The sequence below is a fragment of the Pleurodeles waltl genome, chromosome 2_2, assembly GCF_031143425.1.
Source record: "Pleurodeles waltl isolate 20211129_DDA chromosome 2_2, aPleWal1.hap1.20221129, whole genome shotgun sequence".
Taxonomy (NCBI): Eukaryota; Metazoa; Chordata; class Amphibia; order Caudata; family Salamandridae; genus Pleurodeles; species Pleurodeles waltl.
Genome location: NC_090439.1, coordinates 824,198,761 through 824,221,772, shown reverse-complemented (window position 1 = coordinate 824,221,772; position 23,012 = coordinate 824,198,761). Strand labels below are relative to the sequence as shown.

The 23,012-nt window shown below is 40.8% G+C and overlaps 1 protein-coding gene across 2 annotated transcripts in view; it reads right to left on the bottom strand.

Moving 5' to 3' along the window:
- OSGIN2 (oxidative stress induced growth inhibitor family member 2) overlaps positions 1-23,012 on the bottom strand; it is a 125,644-nt gene that overhangs the window by 46,721 nt on the left and 55,911 nt on the right. For both annotated transcript variants that reach the window (XM_069220447.1, XM_069220446.1), the window contains 2 exons: positions 11,766-11,902; positions 2,319-2,510 (listed from right to left, as the gene is read on the bottom strand). In XM_069220447.1, coding sequence (XP_069076548.1) covers positions 2,319-2,510; positions 11,766-11,902 — 329 coding nt within the window. The remainder of the gene's footprint in view (positions 1-2,318; positions 2,511-11,765; positions 11,903-23,012) is intronic.

Below are 23,012 nucleotides of genomic sequence, written 5' to 3'. Positions count from 1 at the left end.
TGTTTTGCAGCCAAAGGTTTTGTGAAAGAGAAGCTTAAGCCCTTTAGGTGTGAAAAACAAAAACAACTTATTTACTGGTTGTGCAGAAGAATGATTCTACAACCTAGAACCATATTTTCTAGGTTTGCACATCAGATTAAAACCAACCTCGAAGTATACAAATAAGTATACAAATAAAACAATGGAATGCTTGAATTAATCTAAGTCATTGGCAACTACTCGGGCTGCATTTTAGTCCATCGTTATTTTGCGCACAATACCACTTGTGTTTGGACCCACCCATATGCAAATCAGTCTTGACCCTGCTCCAATATAAACAAACAGTCCAGCCTGAAGTGCCAGACCAGGTCCTCCCTGAAGGAAAACAGAGCAACCCAAGAATGGTTTTGCCCTTATTAAACCCAAAGAAGATGATCATTCACCAGCAGAAAATTCCCAGATTTAAAGTTGTTGTTAATACTATGTTTTACAAAGATTTTGGTGCCCAGACATTATAATTATTAAGGTTCTCACAAATACAGTAAATTTACATAACAAATGAAGTTGTACACCTAATGCGTGCAAAGCCATTATTTCATGAATTTACTACTTTTGGTACATGATGGAATAGTGATGCACACGTACCACTAGGGAAACTATTGGAAGTTTATTCCTTCAAGAATTGTCCCCAACAAGAAGTAGTGCACTTTATAACAAATTGTTATGCCGCTAAAGGAGTGCTTCCATTGCAATACATGGAGAGTGCAGAATTGCGTGACAAAGCAATTGGGTGGTACTATCCCAGGCGTAATACTGAGAGACTGAGATATGTTGTAGCTATTTTCCATCTGCTTGCCCTCTTGGCTAAGTCCAGTTCTGCCCCTGGGATTATAAAACATGAGGCCTGCAGGCAAGAAGGTTGTCAGAGGTTATAAACTCAGAAGTCAATAAAGCAATAAAATGGTTTACTTATGATTAAAGTGAAAGCCTCATGCAGACGGCTGAAAAATACAGAGTGTATGCCATTCATAGAAACACCTAATATAATTCTAAACTCAGGGAATGGGGGTCAAAGTCAAAGTGCAGCAAACTATTTTGATTGGGTGTTCAAATCCAGGTGAATGGAATCATCAAAGCTTTGATACGGTGGCATGATCATTTCGATTAATTACAATTCAGGAAGATGGCTCAGTGATGTCAGTACTCACATCTAAAATCTGGAAACCTATACGAGGTTCTTATCTGAGAGGGATTCTAAACCTGTTATTTTTCTTAGGTTATGGATCTGAGTAGCACTGCAATCGTTTATTAGAATACCTGCTAGCTTCAACACTACAAGATACTACACAGCATCATTGCTTCCCACAGCTGTTTGGATTGGTTTATCAGTTAAATAGTATTTGTAGGAGGGGATTATGTGCATTATCAATACTACCTCAGTGTGCCAGTTTGCTGGTCTATATGGGTAGAGGACAGGAAATACTTTTCATGATTGCCATATGGAGATTGAAAACAATGGCTCTGCACCACATCAAACTTCTAATTGTAGTTATATTTTCCAGGGCCTTGACATCTGCACAGCATTGTGGATTGTTTGTTGTATTGAAGTAGACTCATGCTAAAGGGAGTTCCTGGGCAATCCCTTCAAAGCCTAAAGACTCTGGAATAAAATAAGTTAACACCTCCTTCAAACAACTCACACAAATTATGTCAAATCATGTCTAATGATAAGGTATCTAGGACTGAAAGTCATAGACGTAAATCCATTACTGATAAATAGGCATGACAAGAATTAGGGTATATCCCAGTACCTCCCAGGGTGAGGGGAAACTTGATGGAAAGGACCTATGGATAACTTACTTCCCTACCCCCCGGACGGCACTGGTCCATAGTGTGAAGATAAACTGTGCCAAAACAGAAAAATCAGAAAGGAGTGCCTTTATTTGGCACAGCAAGGTCAGATACATAAACCAATAAATGAAACATTAAAGAAGGTCAGATGACCATGTTTACCTAGGAGACCATTGGGTGGCATTGTTTCTTTTGGGGGTGGAAGAGATGCTTTTAATTGGTGAGGGCATAAAACAAGGGGAACACTGCAACAAACACATATTTATGTTTGTCTAGGAATAAAATATAACAGTGAGGGTGTATCCTTCACTATTCTGTAGGCAGCTGAACTAAGGACTTAAACATCTCTGAAAGCCTCCTGAATGTAATTCTGTCATTACATTTTTGTTGCAACGCGAACAAACCTGAACTTAAGATGTTTAAAATGCACGATGTTTGCAGTACAACTATAAAGAGACACAACAATCTGCTGAAGATGTGATACTTACATGCCAAGCACCACCGGGTGGTCCTTTGCCAAGCACTAGATGAGGAATATAATGCTGCTGCTCCAGTTTCCATTGCAAAACTGATGGGTAGTCATACCCAAAATCGGCATCTGGGTGGAGCAGTGTATCAAATAATACTGCCACTGGATTGGATGAGCGCCCTTCAAGTCCCTCTGACAAGTATTCTAAATCCTAGAGAAAGAGAAGAAAATAATTTTCACAGTGAAGTCCTAATTTGCAGCATTGTCAGATCAAGTAATTCTCAGCATTAATGGAGTAGCGCTGGCTAGGCACTACAAATATCTGGGAGTCACGCTGGATGCAAGCCTATCATATAAAGAGGATCTAAAGCAAAGGTGAGGGGGTAGCCCACAAATTACGATTTGACTTTTTATAGTTACAAAGACTCCCCTGCTTAACTTGCTCCAGTCTGTACTGTTTAAGATAATCTTTGATCTCCCGAAGTATACATCACAAGCTCAGGTGAGATTGGAGTTTGCCTTGTTTCATTAAGCACCAATCCTTTAGGGGTGGGGGGCAATAATAAAAGCATGCTGGAAACTATGACCCGCTCCTACTGACATGCTGGCTGTCCTATGTTGGTTGGAAATGGGGCTGCAACTAGACAATAGATTCTCTGGGTCATCTGTACTAAGGCAAGCTTTGACCAACTTGAACCTACATGAAGCATGAGATACCAACACTGCATTTTTTTGTTTAAAAAAATCAGTAACAAGGCCTCCAAACTCTATTCTTGGACACTAGATAAAGCAGACATGGCAAAACAATGCCATGGCTGGTCAGTCCTTCACTCATATCTCCTTGGGTTCCCAGCTGTACCTAACGACTCATTTTACAGGCATAATCTAGCATTCTTTTCAAGGATTTGGTTCCATTGTGGAAGAAAACTTGGTCAGATCCTCACTGCCGCCTTTGCGGTTTGTGGAATTAAAGTGTCTTACATTTTTTGCGTATTTGCCCAGCGGTCACTCCTATGAGAAAGCAATTGGGATGTCCCTCCTTGAGAGCTTTACAAATTAGATCTTATCGCTCTCTTTAATGGGCGTAATATACAGTTAGCAGCCAGAGCCACAAAATTGTTATTGTATGTTAAATAGCTGCTCACTCAACATGCAGAGAATTAGGAGGAACTCCACATTTCACCCTCTCACCTCTTAAACTGAAGATGGGTAACCTATTAATGGGTCAATGTTGGGCATTTTGCAATTTGCATTTTTTCTGGTTTCTTATGCACAGATCGACTTTGCACTGAACTGTCCTTGTTTGATTTCACTCTATTTTGCACTTTATTGACCAGCTAGCCCAGGCCACCTCACAATTTATGTTTTAGTAGGTGTTTTTAAATTAGTAAACTCTTCAATGTGTATATAAGCATGAAAGTGTAACTCTGTGTTTGGGGATTTTGGTTTAATCCTACTGACTCAAGTATTGTAAAATGGTGGGCCCCATATGTACACGACACGTCGCTAGCCCATCAGTCTGATCATGTATGGCCCCCTTGTCTCTTTTATGTTTAAGTGCATGCTGTTAATACGTTGAGTTTAACCTCAGACATGCCTCTTTTGTTTAAGAGGTTAACTGTAATGGTATTAAAGTGTGTTTATGTAATGATTTTAATTTATCAGCAATAAAGTATTTTATACCAAGTCAGTATGGCAAATCTTAATCTTTTGACTTCTGTGGCCCCCCATTTAATCATTACTGGAATCTGGGCCCCCCATTTGAATCAATATTGGGATACAGTCCCCCCACTGAGTCCTTGCTGGAAGCTAGGGATCCCCTACCTAAACAAGTTTGATGACTTAAACCACAACCTAATACACAAAAATATAGAAACAAGCAATCATGAACCAAATACACAAATGATAAAATATTTTATCAAATATACAAACAAATGTAAAAATAACATTTTTAATAATAATGGCAAAGCAGGAGCTTTTCTAAATTCAATTGAGGCCACACATGGCCTATACTACTTTCTGCTTGATGCACTTGCAATGTTTCCATGAATTAATCTGAAGATACCGGTGGGCCATGCTGCCGCTCCCCTTCATCAACAATGACTTGGATCCCTTGCTTGCTTTGCAATAGAACTCAGGCTAAGCCTCACAGGTGAGGCCTACGTTGACTGAAACAAGACTGACTTGGCTTGTGTTCACATCTAGAGGAGATACTGCCTGGCAGTTTGAACTGGATTGTTTCTAATGGAGCAAGACCAAGACTGATTTGCATAAAGCTGGTCTCGGTGTAGAGTGGCGCAGTGGGTGAGAAACAGTGGACCAAAATGTGGCCTTGAATGTTTGACAGTGGCTGAAATTAATTCAAGGGTTCTTTCCATCAGTTTGTTGTTTGTTCAATGTGTAATATGCCACAGGGAGAGGAAACATGTTTACAAAAGCTTATTAAAGAAAGGTGGGCACAAGTGTTTGGCTGAGATATTCTGATCAAGGGCAAAGTACACAAGATAAGTAGTTAGCATAACTAGGTCCATGCTATGACAATATGGGGGCTCTCAGAAAAGGGCAGATGACAGGGATGGATAGTGGTTTGCAACACTTCAGTAAGGTAATTCTCAATTAATGAGTCATGAGATCAAACTTTCAATGAATTCCTAAAGCCAGGAGGTCGGATCTACTGGAGCATGTCGACCATACAGGAAGATAGCTCAGCAAAAAGTACAAAAAGCAACAGAATGCGGTATATAATGGGAATAAAAACATGGCTGGGCAAGAAGACTGGCTGGCCAGAGAGAGATGGGCTACTCATTCTTTCGGTTAGTGTGAAGAATCTTCAGGAGGCTTGAAAACCCTCATTATTTGTGGTTCTATATCGTGTGTGTCAGACCCTATGCGTAACAAAGTGCTTTACAGAGATTAAAGCGCAGATCAATGTTACAAGATGTCTTGCAACAAAAACAGGACATATGCTGCACGAGGGCAAGCCAAAAGCAGATCCCTCTAACAGATCTTCGGGGAAGATCATTTTGTTACATTATTAGGGGTAGCAGAATAAACTTAACTGACATGCATGTGAAAATAACAGCAAAGGCAGTAGTTGACCATCGATGGAAAGTGATTAGCTGAAACCGGATCAAAAAAAAGAAGTGATATTTATGCAACATAAATTTCACATATCACTTAAAGAGAACTAGCAAGGGGATAGTTTTGGTAGGTTGAGGCATAGATTTACATATTTTCAGTGGCACCCATGAGAAGAATTGTTTTCGTGTCCATTTTCTTAAGAAATGAAAATAGCTCCACAAGAAGTAAATCAGTTCTCCGAAGGGGACAGCAGAGCAAGTTGGAAGGATGTTTGCCTTGAGCAGGTAAAAAAATTGAATTATGAGATCCAGTTCAATTTTTCTAGTAAACTGGGTTAATGAGCAATACATTAACATGAGGGTAGAGTTCTCAAAAATGAACCAAGTGGTGTGCTTCTTCACAGCAGAAGCCTTTTATAACAGAAGGAATTGTTTGCAAGAAACTTCAGATAACAATAATGGGGCTCTTATTCTAATAGTGCAATACAATTTGTGGTCAAAGATGGTATTTTGGATGATCTAAGAGGGGAGCAGAACCCATCGTTGCACTAAACTGAACTCTGGTTTGAAAAAGTTATCTTGTTTTTGAGATGGAAGAGACTATTAGAGTTCAATGTTTTCAAAATGTGGAACAGATGTGCATGGTGCTCATTTCTTGCTGCTTCTGTTTGGATAGAGCTACATTCAATCACATCTCAATACTTTGCTCTGCATCAAGGTCATAAATATTGTATTAACAGGCAGCCCATGTAAGAAATATCCCTTAGGAATTCCCTCACCACTTTTAACCTTTCTTGATCTTTTACAAAACAGGTGCAGGGCACAGTTAACAACTCGATTATATGACTATATTAAAAGGAGTGTTGCTGTGTCATGAACAAGAGGTGAATAATTTCTTCATCTTCATTGGTAAATTAATTCAGACACAATATGATACGCTGAGTACCAGCTGCAGACATAGCTCTGAAGGTAAGCAAGGATGACAGTGCAGCAAACCTTCTCCCTTGCGCTTGTACAACCATGAAAAATATCAAAGTAATCTATACATAGCATTGGTAGCAGATTCTGAGGCATAAGCTAGCCACACAGAAATCTGCATGACTAGCCAATGCCAAATGGTAAAAGCTATGTCTGTACACTTTCAGACGAGGAGGTATCTGATTTCATGGAATAACGATTTTATGGCATACCAATAATGAGAAACCATTTTACCTAAACTGTTTACTGGAACTTTGCATGATGAATGGCATTTACCATTTAATAGAAATCAATTCATAGAATGCATTTTGTTCAAAATTGGCTTTTGCAAGCTTATTTTTAAGGTGAAAATACAATGGTTGCAGGTCTTACATTGAGAAACAATTTTGTTATAGGTATTTATTTCAGTGTTTTACTTCAGTGGACATTATTTTGGATTTGTATTTTTTACACTGTCAATTACATTGGGTGTTTAGACCCCTCACCACCCCTAAGCACCATCCATCCCTTACCCCCTCATAACTCCAACACACTATCTATCCCTGCCCCTCATAGGTCCTCACGAAGCCTAAGTTGGACCCATCCCTGATCCCTAAACTGCACCCACCCCCAAACCTTAAAAGGTATTTGTACCCCTAATGTCTACCCAATCCTGAACCCTATACACACCTCACCACAACTAAACTACACTCATCTGTAAACTCCACCCATACCTGAACCCATTACTTCCCCATACACTCCACTCATTCCTGAAAATCCCTTTCTATGCCTAAACCTGTCCAATTTCTGAATCTTTTAAAGCCTTCACCGACCCTAAACACCATCCATCCCTGAATTCTAAAAATTCTTCACCAACCCTAGACTCCACTTTTCCTGAATCCTACAAACCCATCACCATCCCTAAAACTCTACCCATCCCTGACCCATAAAAATTCCTCCTCGCCCATAAACATCATCCATTTCTGAATGTAAAACCCCTACTGCCCTGAACTGTACATACGTTTAATACACGTTTGGACTTTGCTTTAAAATTGTCTTTCTTTTAAAATGTTTCCTTTATTTTCTGATTTTCATTAAAATGTTATTTCCTTAAAACTGCTTTTTCATGATTTGATTCCATCCAATGTGCTTTAAAGTTTTAGTTCTTCAAATAATTTGCAAACATTATTTAGACAAATCATCACATGAAACATATACAGCAATATAAGAACCACAGTGTTGTGTGACTTTACAATGCATGCCTTTACACGCATCATCGTTTACTATACATATGCCTTTCCCATACATGCCTTTAACATGCAAGGTGAGTGTAGTTATGCATTAAGGTAAATATATATGTATATGTATGTGTGTGTGTGTGTGTGTGTGTGTGTGTGTGTATATAATGTTACATTTCTTTATTTTATTTTTTGGGGAAGACCCCTCATTTTTCTTTAAATATTAATTATACATGTTTTTATTTTTATGTATTAGGGATCACCCAAGAACCCACTTTTTTAAAAATGACCTTTACCATCCTGTGCCCCTACCCACCGTTAAAGGTCTAAAAATTCCCTTACCGCCCAATACCTCTACCCACCCCTAAACCCTAAAACATCACTTACCAACCTGAACCTTTATGCACCCCTAAACCCTAAAGCTATCCTTGCCACTCTACACCATTACCCACCATGAAACTCTAAAAATACCCTTATCACACTATACCCTTACCTACCCTAATTCATAAAACTAGCCTTACCTTCCGATATCCTTACCCACCCCTAAGCCATAAAAATATCCTTAAAACCTAAACCTTTACGCACCCCTGAACCCTAAAAATAGCCTTACTACCCTATACCCCTACCCAACCCTTAAAACAACCTTACCACCCAATTACCGTTACTCACCCCTAAACCCTAAAATTACCCTTACCCCCCTATGCCCCTATCCACCCCTAAACTGTAAAAGTACCCTTACCACCCATTAACCTTAACCACTCCTAAACCAAAAAAAACTACCTTTAACAATCTACACAAATAGCCATACCTAAAGCCTAAAATATCCCTTACCACCACTACTATCTATACACATGCACATATATAGTAACAGTCACCACCAGGAGGTTATAGTTAGGAATGTGCTCCCCCAGGAAATGGCTTTTTTATTGCTAATAGCTGGCACAGTGACAAATCTCCACAAGAGTTTTCCAAAAAGTGTTACTTTTTGACTAGTTTGTGCATACAAAGTTTTGTGGTGATACGTCAATTGGGGATTGACAAAAAGGGAGGTCCCAAAATACATTTTCTCACTTAATTTTCCATAGGAACTCTGCATATATCACACCATGGACAATTCACGGAACTGACAGATCGCCTGCTGAGATCTGTCTGGCTTCCACCACATCAACCAGGAAGTTGACTCAGGACCCTAAGTCCTAATAAAATGCAAAAAAAGACATAGGGGGGGAGGGATAAACGATACACAGATTCTTATATATATATATATATATATATATATAATATATACACACACACACACATTGTGCTCACTTTGCATGGTAAAGTAGTTTATGGATCAAAGCATTTGAAGATGGCCACAAAATGGGTTTGAACGGGATGGGTGAGATCGGTCTAGTTTTCAGGTCAGTGATAAACTTAGGGAATGATGCAGTACTTTTAGAGGAATTCCAATATGCTGCAAGAAGCAGATTAATACATACAGTCTATCTGTCTGAATAGTGGAGCCACAGATGATGTGAGTTGAGGTAATATAAAGGGAACATAGCCGGTGTTACCAGTGATTCTTCGCTGGAAGAATATGGACAGAGGGACCGAGTGGATGTATATATGTAAAAGGGGAGTCACTTGGTTGTGCAGATTAGTCAGAAGAGGGCAGTTGCAAGCAGGATGGGGCGATTTGGACCTCTTTTATTTGGAACTTTTCAAAGATGAGTCATTTTCCCTAAAATATTATATTTATTTAGGGCCTTTAAAGAAGGACTTACCCCAAGACTGGAAGACTCCTCTTATTCTGTTGTGTATATTATATATATATATATATATACACACACACACACACACACACACACACAAGAAATTGGGAAGTGTGATTTCATCTTGATAAGTTAACACCACACTTTAGGATATTAAGGGTGAGGATGTATATTCAGCTTTCGTGTATCTCACAGATGGTTTCTGTATGTTACAGGATCGAGGGATTTGTATTGCCAGTGACCACACATGGCCCACAGACTGTACCACTTGGACAGCCGCTGCACAGCAGTGATTGATTAGACTGCTGTGATGCATGATGCTAGGGAAGGATAAATACTGAACATAGGGGAATTTTCTAGGTTAGTAATGGTACTTTATCCAGTGAATTCCTCCATTAAATTATGAGCCTGATAGGAGGGGATAATGGTAGGGTATGAAGTGTACCTGAGTAACCCAGGTGACAGACACCATCGCCCATGGGAGGTGTGTATCATTATACTCATAAAAGAGAGCTGTGGATTTCATGAAAGCATTTAGTGGTTTAGTGGAGTAAAAGTAGGGTGGAAGCATACTATAATATACCACAGGATATTGAGCTGTTATGTGTGGTTTTCAATTGATTTTGTAATTTAATTTTTGAAGACTAATTAATGTTTCTTTTTAAGTTTCTAAATGAAGTTTGTGGTGAGTTTGTTTTATGTTGATGTCTATGTAGTATATATTTTTATAGACATTCGTGGGGAGGACATATTACATTTTTAGTCCTGAAGAAGGTGCTATCTATGCATTGAGGCCACTAAAACAGACCGAAGACACAATCAAGACCCACAGTGCATAAATGATGATAATATGTCACTGACCATATTTATTCATATCCAGTGACACTTCAAATAGGATCGTGTTTTATAACGAAATTAAAGTGTTCTTAAAAATATTCCCCTCTTTCTTATATTGTCTTTGGTGTTGTTGTTTGTTATGTTGGTTATATTACGTAATAAGATTTTTAAAAGTTTGAATTTTAATATAATACAATTAAAGCCCTGCATATTATTTCAAACTCCTGTGGTATTGAATTAGATTGAGTGATGGTATGTTGTGTGAATGTATGAAGACTTAGTTATATCAAGGGGAAATTTGAGTCATTTTGTGGAACCTTTCCCCTTGGTCTGAAGGGTATCCCTCAACATTTTAGATATGCGTAATAAAGAGGATGTAATATAGGTTGTTTTCCAAACCATGGCCTTTATCCACGCCTGGGTACTTTATCCATTTCCTTGTACATCCTGTTCTCCATACAAGTTGAGGGGAAACCTCAGTATTCACCTAAAAAATAAGTCAATTTGAAGAGTTTGACACTCATTTCAGAAGCTTGAAAATGTGTCAGTTGAGTATATCTGTTGACATATGCAGTGAAGGTAAGCTGACATATAGAAGCCAGTGGTTAATTCGTAATACCCATGAATTAGGCCTTAGAGAGATAGGTGCACTAAAAAGCTATATTTGCTCATTACAGATTCATGACAAACACACTTCTAATTGTACAATTCAGAAGCATTAACTGAAAAGACTGATAAAAAAAAAAAATGAAGAAAAAAAAAAATCAAACTTCGGACATGCCAGTGTAGGGCCAGCATTTGCAGGGACCACTGTGAATCTATTAGTCAGTTCACATGGAAGGTGACCACAGAAGGAACAAGAGGCTTGTAAAGGTGCATCAAAAGAAAGACACAGTGAGCACATATGATACTTCCTAGCATTTACTAGCAGGAGCAGAGTCTAAACAGCAAGTCGCTTACCTCTATGATATGTGGTATCTACATTTTCATTCATACAAGCCCAAGTTGGTGAAGATCTCCTACATGTTCTGTAGGTAGTTTAAAAGATCTTTGAACATGAAATCTCAGGCAAAACCTGCAGAAACTTGAGAGTGAGGAAGAAAAACACATGTAGCAACTAAAACAACCCACACATTCAGCAAATCAAAGTCTGTGAAATCTCACTTTACTGTGGAAAAGAACACTGCTGCCCATTTCCAATAAAGTGAGTAAGTAGAAGGACCAGAATTAATGAAGAGGGCACAGGATACATAAAGGAAGAGGGCTAAAAATGTGAGAAGCCATTTGCTCTCCTGATGGCCACTACATATAGCTTGAACTAATTCCCTTGCACAAAATACAAAGAAATACTGTCACCAATGGGTACGGATAGACTGATTTTTCATATACCACACACAAATCTATTGAAAACACAGCAATGTTTAAGAAGTTAACCAACACCAGAGGTGGACAGGCTGATGACTACTACTACTACCTAAATAACAACATGCAATCACTTTTCAGCATGACACCACATAAGAGATGACTTACCAATCATTAAGTGAGCTATAAAGAAGCAAATACTTGTAAAGGACTTCAGAGAAAGCACATATGAACATACCTGCTCAACAATAGAAAGATGCCTTGCTTCTTCTAATTTACTGTTCAGAATTGGGTTTGGATGCATAGCATCTGGAGAAATATATGGTCTGTACCCCGACAACATGTACGAAAGACATATTCCAGACGGTCCATTACCTTAAGACAGAAAAAGAAAAAAGCTTATACATCATAACGTTTTGTTTTAATTTATAATAGTAAAAATGAATGAAGAGAAACAAACCCAATGTATTTTATTTTATTTTGTTCCCCAAATTCTCAACTGTACAGATTGGGACTTCAAGAGAAGTTTCAATATTATTGATAGGAAGTAAGACTACTGGTGAAGTTATCAGTCTTCAAGGTAAACCATGCAATGTTCGGACCACCATGCAAAGATAGCTGAGATGGGTCAAAAATCTGCCAACTTTGCATTGCAATATAGTTTATGGAGGAGATAAACTCACTCTGTGGCTTGTACAACTAGTTCTCGATGGATGTAAACTTAAATTGTGAATCCTCTATGTCACTGCTTTGTATTGCTCTCAACTGATCCTCTAATCACTTATGACTATTTTTCACTACTATTTTCGGTTGCTGCTAATGTTTCTATGAACTTTTTTTCCTCAAAACATAATGTGCTCTATTGCTGCTTGATTAGGGATGCATTCTATAAATATGCATATAATTCAATACAAAACAAAACACATGTAGAAAAGAAGCATTAACAAATGACTTTTCAAGCATATTCACACACATCATCCACTGCATTACAAAATTTAAGATTGAGTTTTTTTATTTCAAGAAGAACATGACCACTTAAAGAGCATGATGGCAACTCTTCCTGTGTGGAAGCCACTGCAGCAGTACGCCATAATGGTCAAGTGGAACTCTATGAAAAGCAAAGGAAATATCAGCCAATGCTCCTGAAGATACATCTATAACAAGACAAGAACATACCACCTCCCACAGCGAGGGAGATGCCAACCAATGCTCCTGAAGGCGAATCTATACCAAGACAAGAATATAGCACAAGGGAAAAGAAGAAAAACATATTTCCCAGTGAATGTGAAGACTCTGAAGTGATAACCGGCTGAACCAAACAGGAAAGATCTAAGTTAAAGAGAAGATAGCTGTCCTGGTATACAGTTATCTTCCCAGCAATGAGATTACAGATATAGATGATGTAGGATTATGTCAAACATACGACAAAAAGCATAGAAATGTGAAAATGGGTAAATTAAATGCAACTGCATCAATCCTATGTTTAAATGCTATAGGCAATCAAATACACCTACCGAAAAAACCCAATTACTCTGGTGCAGGCAGAGAAAAGGAGAGGGCAAATTAAAGGGATAGTCTATAGCCTTTCACAATTCAATATTTGATCACTCCAAAAGAAATATTTTTAACCTAATAACAGAACATATTTAACCCTGATAAGGCCAAAACACTGCAATTGCAGATTAACTCTAAAATATTTAAGATGGCAATGGACAAATGGAGAACATGGCTAGTTGTGATTATAATACTCTAATGACATTACAAGATATGTCAATTTGAAATAATCCAAAGGGCTAGCCTTTGGTCAAAGATGTCCCTACAGTTTATTGCATTCCAATCCTTGCGCTGTAATTCCTTTATCACTTTAGTCCTTTAACCTCCAGCTGCCAAAGACACTAGCTGGAACCAACAAACTTTTGGGTTTTAATTTCCCTGGGGTTCCCTGCAGCGCTCCAGCTACATCCTTTTTTACTTCTCTGCTAGTTTCCCCTTGTGCAAATCTCTGTGGTGTTCACATACTCCTTTCTTTTCTGCTCCACAGTGGAAGCTGGGTACTATGCTGAAGAAGGTCCCTCAGAAGAGTGAAGACTAGCTGCAATGGAGCAGAAAGCTTGTAAACATAATACATACAGACGGGTATACCTGCTCCTGGAAGTTATGTAGAGGAGACAGGCTCTTTACATAGAAAGGTGGGTACTATCTGGGGAAGGATGTCAGCCCTTCCGATTTGACCAAAGAAATTCTACGGTGGGACTGTTTAAAGATTTAGGGCCAGATGTACCAAAGGATTTTACCCATTCTGTGTCTATGGGAAAAAGCTTTCGTACATATGGCCCATTGTCCTCACCTGAGTCATACAGAATGTATTGTTTTGAGTGAAGAGGTCTGTTTAACGTGTTTAAATTTCCCCTTGTGGTTTGAAACGAAGTGTGGGATGTGAATATGCAATGGCAGATAAAAGTCTTACATTTTAAGGTAGGGAGATTTTTTTTTATCTTTTAAGCTACTAACTGGTATTTTAAGTTGATCTATTTTAGCTTACTTACCTTTCAACAGACTAAATTTAGGCCAGCATGCCTCTTCTTTCTTAATTATATCTATAGGACTGCAACTGCTGTTTTTATTATTCCTAGAAATTTTGGGCAATGGACTAGCTGCCTAATGGTCCTGTGAAAATTATGCATTTGACCAGTTTTTGTTGGGGTATATTTTTTCAGTTGTCTGCTAAGGTTAGAGGTGGAACACAGAAATATATCTTAAAAGAGAGCAGGCCTTCTTCGTCTACCTTCACAGGGAGTTCACTGTTTTAGGAACCAGTTGGAAGAGCTTCTGTAATGAGCCCTCAGGTATCACAGGCACACACAAGTCTTCAGTCCTAAGTTTAAATCAGCAGAACCTTTTCAATGTTCCTTTTGCACATGCTAGCTGAAAACATTCTCACTTTCAACTGGGTGGGGTTCAGACCCCCCCTCCTTTTGGTTAATATTCAAATCCTTTCACCACAACATTAAAATAGCAGATCTAACTCTACTACTCCCCTTTTTGATATCCTTGTAGGTGGGCCCCCTTTGCTGTCATTTATCAAGAACACTGTCAAGTCCTATTAGAGGGAGCTGATGTTAATTCAGAGTCCTTCTACTGTTCTCCCCACATGTACGAGGTCAGGCAGAATTGGTCTGGGTTTACAATACAATTCCAAAATTTTACACAAATAGGCAGTCAGGAATGCGATCTCCAGTGTTAGCAGTTCAGGTCTGTAGTTGGGTAGAAAAACATCACTTTGTCCTTTCAGCTTCCTTCAATTTAAGGGTAGATCACTTGAGCAGAGTTGTTCCTCCCTCCCATTTCTAACCTAGTTCTTCTAGACTAGACAGAGTTGGGGATTAGGGGACAGTCTAATAAAATTCTATTTGGCCGTCTCTTTTGTGTGCCTTGCCTCCATTTCCAAAAATTTTCAGATTATTGACTCATCACCAGAGGGAAAAGGCAGACTTCATAGTCACAATATTTTTCCCAGATGTCATTGATGCCCCAACTAAGACAAATGTCTCAAGCTTTGGAATGGATACTTCCTCAGAACAATTGTCGACTATACAGTCCTCTTATGTCTTAGGTGTCCTGTCAAAATCTCCATCTATTGGCCTGGAAGCTGAGAGGTGTGGCATTGAATATTTAAGTCTCTCTTTTTCTCTGATAACCATCACCGCCTTTTCCTTGCTTCATGGTATACAAAATCCCTGCTCTTGTGAGCCCGGCTAGGTCTTATAATTCATCCAGAACAAATTCGATCAGGGCCTGGCAATACCCATCCTTAGAGTTCAGTAGGCAGCAATAAGGGAACAATTAGCTAAGCGCATCCTAAGAGTTTTTTTGTTTGCTATGTCACCCCCTGCCCCCATATCACTTCCTTTTGGTTCTTAATGCTCTACAGGTGCCTCCTTTTGAGCCACTAGAAGAGATTTGAAATGTTTGTCCTTCAACTTTTTTTGTTTGGTGGACATTGTCACCACATGCAGGTTGACAGAATTAAGATACTTTTCGATCAGGGCTCCCTATTTGAGCATTTTCTGTGAGACTAAGGGCCTGATTACAACTTTGGCGGAGGGTGTTAATCCGTCCCAAAAGTGATGGATATACCACCCGCCGTATTACGAGTCCATTATATCCTATGGAACTCGTATACGGTGGGCGGGATATCCATCACATTTGGGACGGATTAACACCTTCCGCCAAAGTTGTAATCAGGCCCTAAATCTATGTTTAAGACTGGATTGCCTTTTTCTTCCCATCATAACCAGGAGATTATTCTTTCTTCATTTTTTCTGTTCCCTCTTTAGTTGAGAAGGAAGCATGGCATGTCCTAGATGTCACCAGAGCAGTCAAGGTCCAGCTTTCTCATTCTGTTGAGTACACGGTATGCGAGAATGTCTTTGTCAATTTAGCTCCTTTTAGACAAGGATGCAAATCGTGTACCTTTTTCTCAAGCTGATAGACTAAAGTAGCAATCTTCCAAGTGTCATGTTCCAGAGTTGTAGACCTGGCAAAGGCACCTACCCCCATCCCTATGACCGTAAGCAGAGAAGAATTAGAAACCAGGCTTAGCGATCAAGGGGAAAAAAAAAAAATCAGGGAAATGGAGGGGAGTGAAACACTGGACCATAGCCTATTCTTCTTCATATAATTTTCTGTCTCAAGGGATGAAACAACTCTGTTAGGGGCAGTTCCTTCTTTAGTGTGGAGGAGAGTAGTCCTGCCTGCAGCAAGCACAGAAGTAAACCACCAATACATTATTAAAATCAAATGGTCTCATTCATTTTGATGATGTGCTTGCTACTGGAGAGTGAAAGGGTGGGAGTGATTCCTGCTGACTGACTGCAGCAGGGACGACACGACAAATGCGGACTCCGCATGTTGGATTGGCCTGCTGTCTTTCGACAGCCAGCCTGACATGCACCTTCCTGTCACACCAATCCTGCAGCTGTGAAACAGCCGTGGGATTGAAGTCACAGGCTCTCAGTCCCAAAATGAGTGCTGGGTTAGCCTGCTTCATCCAGTCCTGATGCTTCTCTCATGCTGAAAGCAGCATGCGGGCAGCTGGAGGACAGCTATGGGTTCACATTGACATGACCACCAGACAGCAGAGCAGCCTAAGATGTACAGCAAGTGTGCGGGCTCTTGGGGTGGACCTTGCCTGGAAATTGCCAGACGAGGCCACAAGAGGGTTCACCCCATGTCAGTGACTGCCGTTGCCTTGCTAAGTGAGAACTCTCCTTGTAACATTGCTGGGTCCCGATTAGCATGCCCTGATTGATGAAGATCATCGGAGCTGAGGTACGTGGTGAAAATGGTCTCCACCTCAGTGGGACAGATTATAGAAGTACAATCTAATAATGGTAGTGCTGTTAATTTCTTATAATAGGGATGCCAGTTAAGGAGCAAGCCAGAACGAGGTCATCAAGTTTCAATAATATAGTGTTACCTTGGGTGCATACCCAACACAGCAGCTGAAAGAACAATAATGGCAGATTTGTAGAAGTTGCTGACTCGAGTTCATTATTACTAAATGCTAGCATCCCGGGTGGTAGCAGGGAACTGAGGACCGTCTTGTGAAGTGTTGTTTCATAGGGAACTTTTTAGGCAAAGTAAGAATTGTTTAATTCTGTACTCTGGATGCTGGGCCAGTGGGCTGCTGAGTGCTGGGTGTTCCCCTCTTGTATGGGCGGCCTTCTGTCCCTCAGGCCCTCTCTTACGCTGCCTCCCGGGAACCTCCTGAAGCCATGGCCACTTGCATGCTGTTCTGGGCAGTCATCCTGGAACGCCCTGGGACTCCAGGAAAGACAACGTGTCCAACACAATTATCAAACACTTCAGTCTCAATCACCTTTCCAGCGGGGACCTGCTGCAGATCAGCATGCAGAGGAGCACACGTGAGGGTTGAGGGTGAGCTGAGGACAAGCCAGGCCTCTCGGACTTCACTCAGGAGGACCAGCTGCACGCCACCTTGCCGTGTACCGCACCCCCTGCAGCGTAATGCAATGCAAGGGGCCTGGTTACACTTCAAAAATAATAACGTTGGTGAATGAAAGTGTGACTTTAAGTCCACAAAATCAAAGGACAGTTGCCTGAGCAGGGGACTGTGCTGTTGCAGACTCTGGAGTTCACAAGCAGTTCAGATGAAGGATGCACTGGGTGGAAGGTGGCACATGATCTTTGAGTGGCAAGGTGCCACAGGACTACGAGCGGGAGACAGTGGCTAGTGCCATTGAGGGGAAAGAAAGTACAGGGTGGCTAGGAGAGTGACACTGGGTGGAGAGGGGCATAGAAGGCCAGTGTGAGTGGTTAGGGTATTACAGCGATCTGGGGGGGGAGGGGATGAATGGAATGTAGTTGTATGGGCAGGTGAGAGGGGGTCATAGGGTGGATGGGAGATGAGGAGGTGGTGGAAAAAGCACAGTGGAATGGGTTAAATGACCGTGATGACTGAAACAAGGCCCCGACATTAGTCACCAGATGCTAATTGCAACTCCCCCCATCCCACCGGTTCTAATTGGGCTGCCCCTACTAAAGGCCGCGCATCTGAACTAGAGGGGCGGAGTCTCCCAGCAGACCGCTTCCATGCACCTTTGACTGGAAAGGACGGGCCGGGTGTCACCAAGAGGTTCTGAAGAAAGTTCATAGTATTAGGAATGAGGAAAGGTGCTGCAGTGACATGTGGATGGTCTGCTTCTCCCCCATCCCATGCCCTGCCAGGATTGAGCGTGCTGCCAGGCTGACCACTCTGCCACTGAAAAACACTTCAATGCCTCATCAAAGGTAGTAAGCGCTATATATATATATATATATATATATATATATATATATATATATATATACACACACACACACACACACACACACACACACACACACACATATACATATACACACACACAATGACTTATATCTGGCAATGTGGGCGTTTCTGGCTGCTTTGAAGACTCATTGAACATTATTAGAAATGCTGTCAGTGCTTTAATGGCAATTTATGTGATCTGTGGGTATCTGCCTTGAGCTGCCCTCTTGCAATAAAGTGAGACAACACCAAGGCTTTTTACAGAAATCAAGAGAAAGTGCAGCTTTCCATAAACCAAAAAGACCTATTTTCAAAATGAGTTTTTTCACCCATGTCGCACTTTAGGTGCTTGGCTGCAGCCTGCCGTTGCCAAGGCATTGAGCTAGTAGGGACACAAGCTAGAATATGCAAACTAATTTAACACTACTGGTGGTGTGTCGACCCTCCCTGGTGCAGACCCCGACAAGTGGCCAATGTCAAGGAGGGGTTTTAAAAATCCCTTGGGGAGACACAGAGCTTCCGTGTTTCCCCCAACTCCCCTGCTTCTCTGTCACAGTGTGTTTTCCCCACTGGAGCAGGAAACACCAGGTAAGGTTGCTTTCTGCTCCGGTGGGGAAAACGAACCCAAAAGGGCCTCCTCACCTTTTAGGAAGGCCTCATTTGAAAGTGGAGATTCTCCCCTTCCAAACAAGGCATTTCTGAAAGTGTTTCTTAGCCGTGGATCGCAGCCGCACTACCAGGAAACACCAGTAGACACCAGGGATTTCATCTAGGGGGTTGGCCCCTTTGAAAACGGGCCAACCCTTCCACCCCCAGGCATATTAAGCTGGGGGTAAAAAAATAAATAAAAACAATATATATATATATATATATATATATATATATATATATATATATATATTGGGGGATTGGCCCTTTGAGCAGCAACAAAAATGTTGCTATAACTCTTGTGATTGTGTTTCTGCTGGAGAAAGAGATCAGACTTTTGTCTAGTGGCAGTTTTGATGCCATAAAGTAGCACAGACGGTTTATATGCCTGCTGAATCTGTATTTTATGTGAATAGCTGAGTGGATTAGTAAAGCCAGACATTACCTGAGCTTTAAAACAAATGAAATGTATGTGCAAGGGGGCTAAGGAGAGGTGAAGGGCAGTTTTGCTGGGTGGTAGTGAAGGAATCAGAGGAGGAGGTCAAGGGAGTGGGAGCACCAAAAATGATGGTCAGACTAGGCGCCACAGGCGCCAAATGCTGTGATGATGGGTATGTGGTAAGGTGAAATAATAGTGTGCCTTTTTTGTTTTTTTCAGTGTCTTTAGAGAAACGGCCGATTGAGGGAAGAAGTGAAGGTAATGTGTTTGACATTTACTGTTGCACACATCTCACACACACCACCAGCTATGTTGTGACCATGTACATAGGCTAGTGTTTTAGAGGGACAGTTTAGCCATTAGCAGCAATGGCATCTCTTTGGATGACTGCTGCTCAAGCCCTAGCTCGAGTTATGGAGGACAGTTCTGATGTAGGTTCAGAGACTGAGACAGCAGATACTGAGATAGCATCTGAGGGATAGGACAATGGAGCAGACTCTTGGAGTGATTTTTCAGTCGGAGGAGTCCCATCCAACAACTCCTCTTCTAGTGACTGTGAGGGAGGCAATGAGGACAGTCGTGCTGTCCTTTTGCAAGTGGTACAAAAACGGGTTAGCCCAATCCAGAGAGCAGGTGCATACGGCAAGAAGCACAGACAGAGTTCTCTCTTGGCAGCTCCCTAATTTAGTTCAGCCCCAAATTGCACCACCCAAATCCTATTGTGGGGACATCAGAATAATCACAAAACAACCTGGTTTTGTAAGGCGGGCATCTGTGTTTTTGGTTGTGGGCTCAGCAGCCATATAGGGAAAACTACCACACCCAGACATTTCTGAATACTTGACACCCCGGGCAATCCACGGAAGTGTGGCTTCTATGGATTCCCCAAAGATTTCTTACCCAGAATACCCCGCAAAGGTGAAACATTGAATAAAAACTCTATTTTTCCATGCATTTCTGTCACACAAACTACAGGAATATGTAGGGATCCACAAACTTCCTACCAGCTAGCGTTTCCCCACTTGTCCTGATAAAAATGCTAACCCACTTGTGTGCCTGTGCCTGCATCAAGAATGGATTACCCCAGGGTCAACAGTTGCCCTCATGTAAGGACTATCATTGACCGTTGTGTGATCCATTCCTGTCGCGGGCAAGAGGCCTACCCACACAGGTGAGGTACTATTTTTATCTGAAGGCTTGGGGAGATGCTGAGTGGATGGAAGTTTGTGGCTGCCCTCAGATTCCAGGTCTTTGCAGCACCGACGTGAGGAAAAAGTGTTTTTTAGCTCAAATTTGAGGTTTGCACAGGATTCTGGGTGACAGAACCCAGTTAGAGCCCCACCAGTCACCCCATTCTAGATTCTCCTAGGTGTCTACTTTCCAAAAATGTACAGGTTTGGTAGGTTTCCCTAGTTCTCAGCTGAGCTAGAGGCCAAATCCACAGCTAGGCACTTTGCAAAAAAACAAATCCGTTTTCACTGGAAAAATGTGATGTATCCACGTTGTGTTGTGGGGCGTTTCCTGTCACGGGCAGTAGGCCCATTCATACAAGAGAGGTACCATTTTTATTGGGACACTTAGGGGAACACAGAAAAGAAGAACAAGTGTTATTGCCAATTGTCTTTTTCTACATTTTTGCCTTCCAAATGTAAAACAATGTGTAAGAAAGAAGTCATTTTGAAAAACGTCCTGTACTTCACATGCTGGTATGGGGACCCCCGAAATAAGAGATGTGCAAATAACCACTGTTTCTAAACTCCTTATCCTGTGCCCATTTCAGAAATACATAGGTTTCCATAATGCCTATTTTTCACTATTTATATTTTACCAAATGAATTGCTTTATACCCATTATACACTGAAAACCCATTGCAAGGTGTAGCTCTTTGATTGTCTCTGGGTACCTTGAGTTCTTGTTGAACCTACATGACCTATATATCCTCACACCCAGAGGCGTTCAGCAGATATAACGGTATATTGCTTTCAAACTCTATCATAGTTGGAAAAAGTTATGGAAGAAAACAGACAGATATGGCTGTTTTTTTCAACTCAATTTTAATGTATATTTTTTTATTTTAACTGTTACGTTTTGTAGGAACATATTGAAGGAGTTACACAAATGACCCCTTGCTGGTTTAAGTGAGGAATACAAACATTTCTTTGATATAATGGCAAGGCCTTGTTTTCAGCAACAAAAAAAAAATATCTACATCTCTCTCGGTATCGAGCATAAAGATAACTAATTTACTTGAAGGGGCTATCCTACCCTGGTTCAGAGGTCTGCCACTCAGGGTCTGGCCCGCCTTTCTACAAAGGGTTCGAAGACTGGGCCGTTTTATATATAATTTTGGCCCTGATAACCCACTAAGTTCCTGTGTAAAACACAGACCACAGAGAATAATCACAGCACTTCCTACATTCAGAGGTTATCAATTATTTAAGAGTATTTGGTGACGTTTTTATTTGCTTGAGCCCTTTTCTAGTTTGCACCTAATTTCTTAACCAAAACCTACTATTCTGCCTTTTATGTAGCCACACTTGTGAATTAGGCAAAGACACACAGCATCACGTAGTGAATACAAGTTGTGTCCTTTGTGCTTTAAATTAGCCTCAGTGCAGCGCTGGTGCTCCACACAAAAAATAAAATGACAAATGTATGTTTTTGGAAGGGGCAGGGCCCAGTGTATGTTGCCCCTAATGACTTTTTAAGTTGTACAGTAGCACGAGCCAAAACTGCAAACTGAAAAGCACACCTTGGGAGCTGGTGGCTGTAGGCACCTGGGAGCTGCATGGGTAGGAGAGGGGACCCTCCCACCCCCCACGTGCTTTTGAGCAGATGGCCTTTTAGAATAAGTCTTTGCTGACAAAACTGTCTGAATTCTGTAAGATGAACTTGAAGGAAACGGTTTCTATTGAAGTTGTGACACTGACAGTTAAGGTGTTCAAGGTTAGTACATTTCCAGGCCAAGATAGGTTTACTGTGACCTTTATAGAGAATAATTACAGATCTCAGATATCCCTTTTAAAGATCTTGTATAACTCATTCCTTGTCACAGGGAATACGTTGGGCATTATAGAGGAAGCAACTATTGCTTTGATCCATTAAGAGTGCTATCCTTTTGATCAATGTGCTGCACATTACCTGTAAATAATACTCTGCCTTTAAAAACTTGACAACCCACTGCCCAATCAGATCAAACTACTCCTTGTTGCTCTGTATCTTGCAATCCTCAAAGAAACAAACATGCTCACAAAAACCTTACCTTATACCTCTCTCTTCATTGAAATGCGAAATAATACATTTTAGGTTGAGAAACGGGAACAAATCTGCTTCACAAATGGAGGAGTAATTGAAGAGCCTTGGATTTACACAATCAACAGCCCCAAAGAATATAGCTAGTGATACTCTTAGCTTTTTGTTGCTACAGTGCTGAAGCAGCTAACATGGAAGCCATTCCTCAGCCCTGGTTGGAACAGTTAAGCGTTAACAACATAACAGCCAACTACAGTCATCTACCAAAACTATTATTATCCTTCATGATGGACTGACAAGATGAAGGGGGGGGG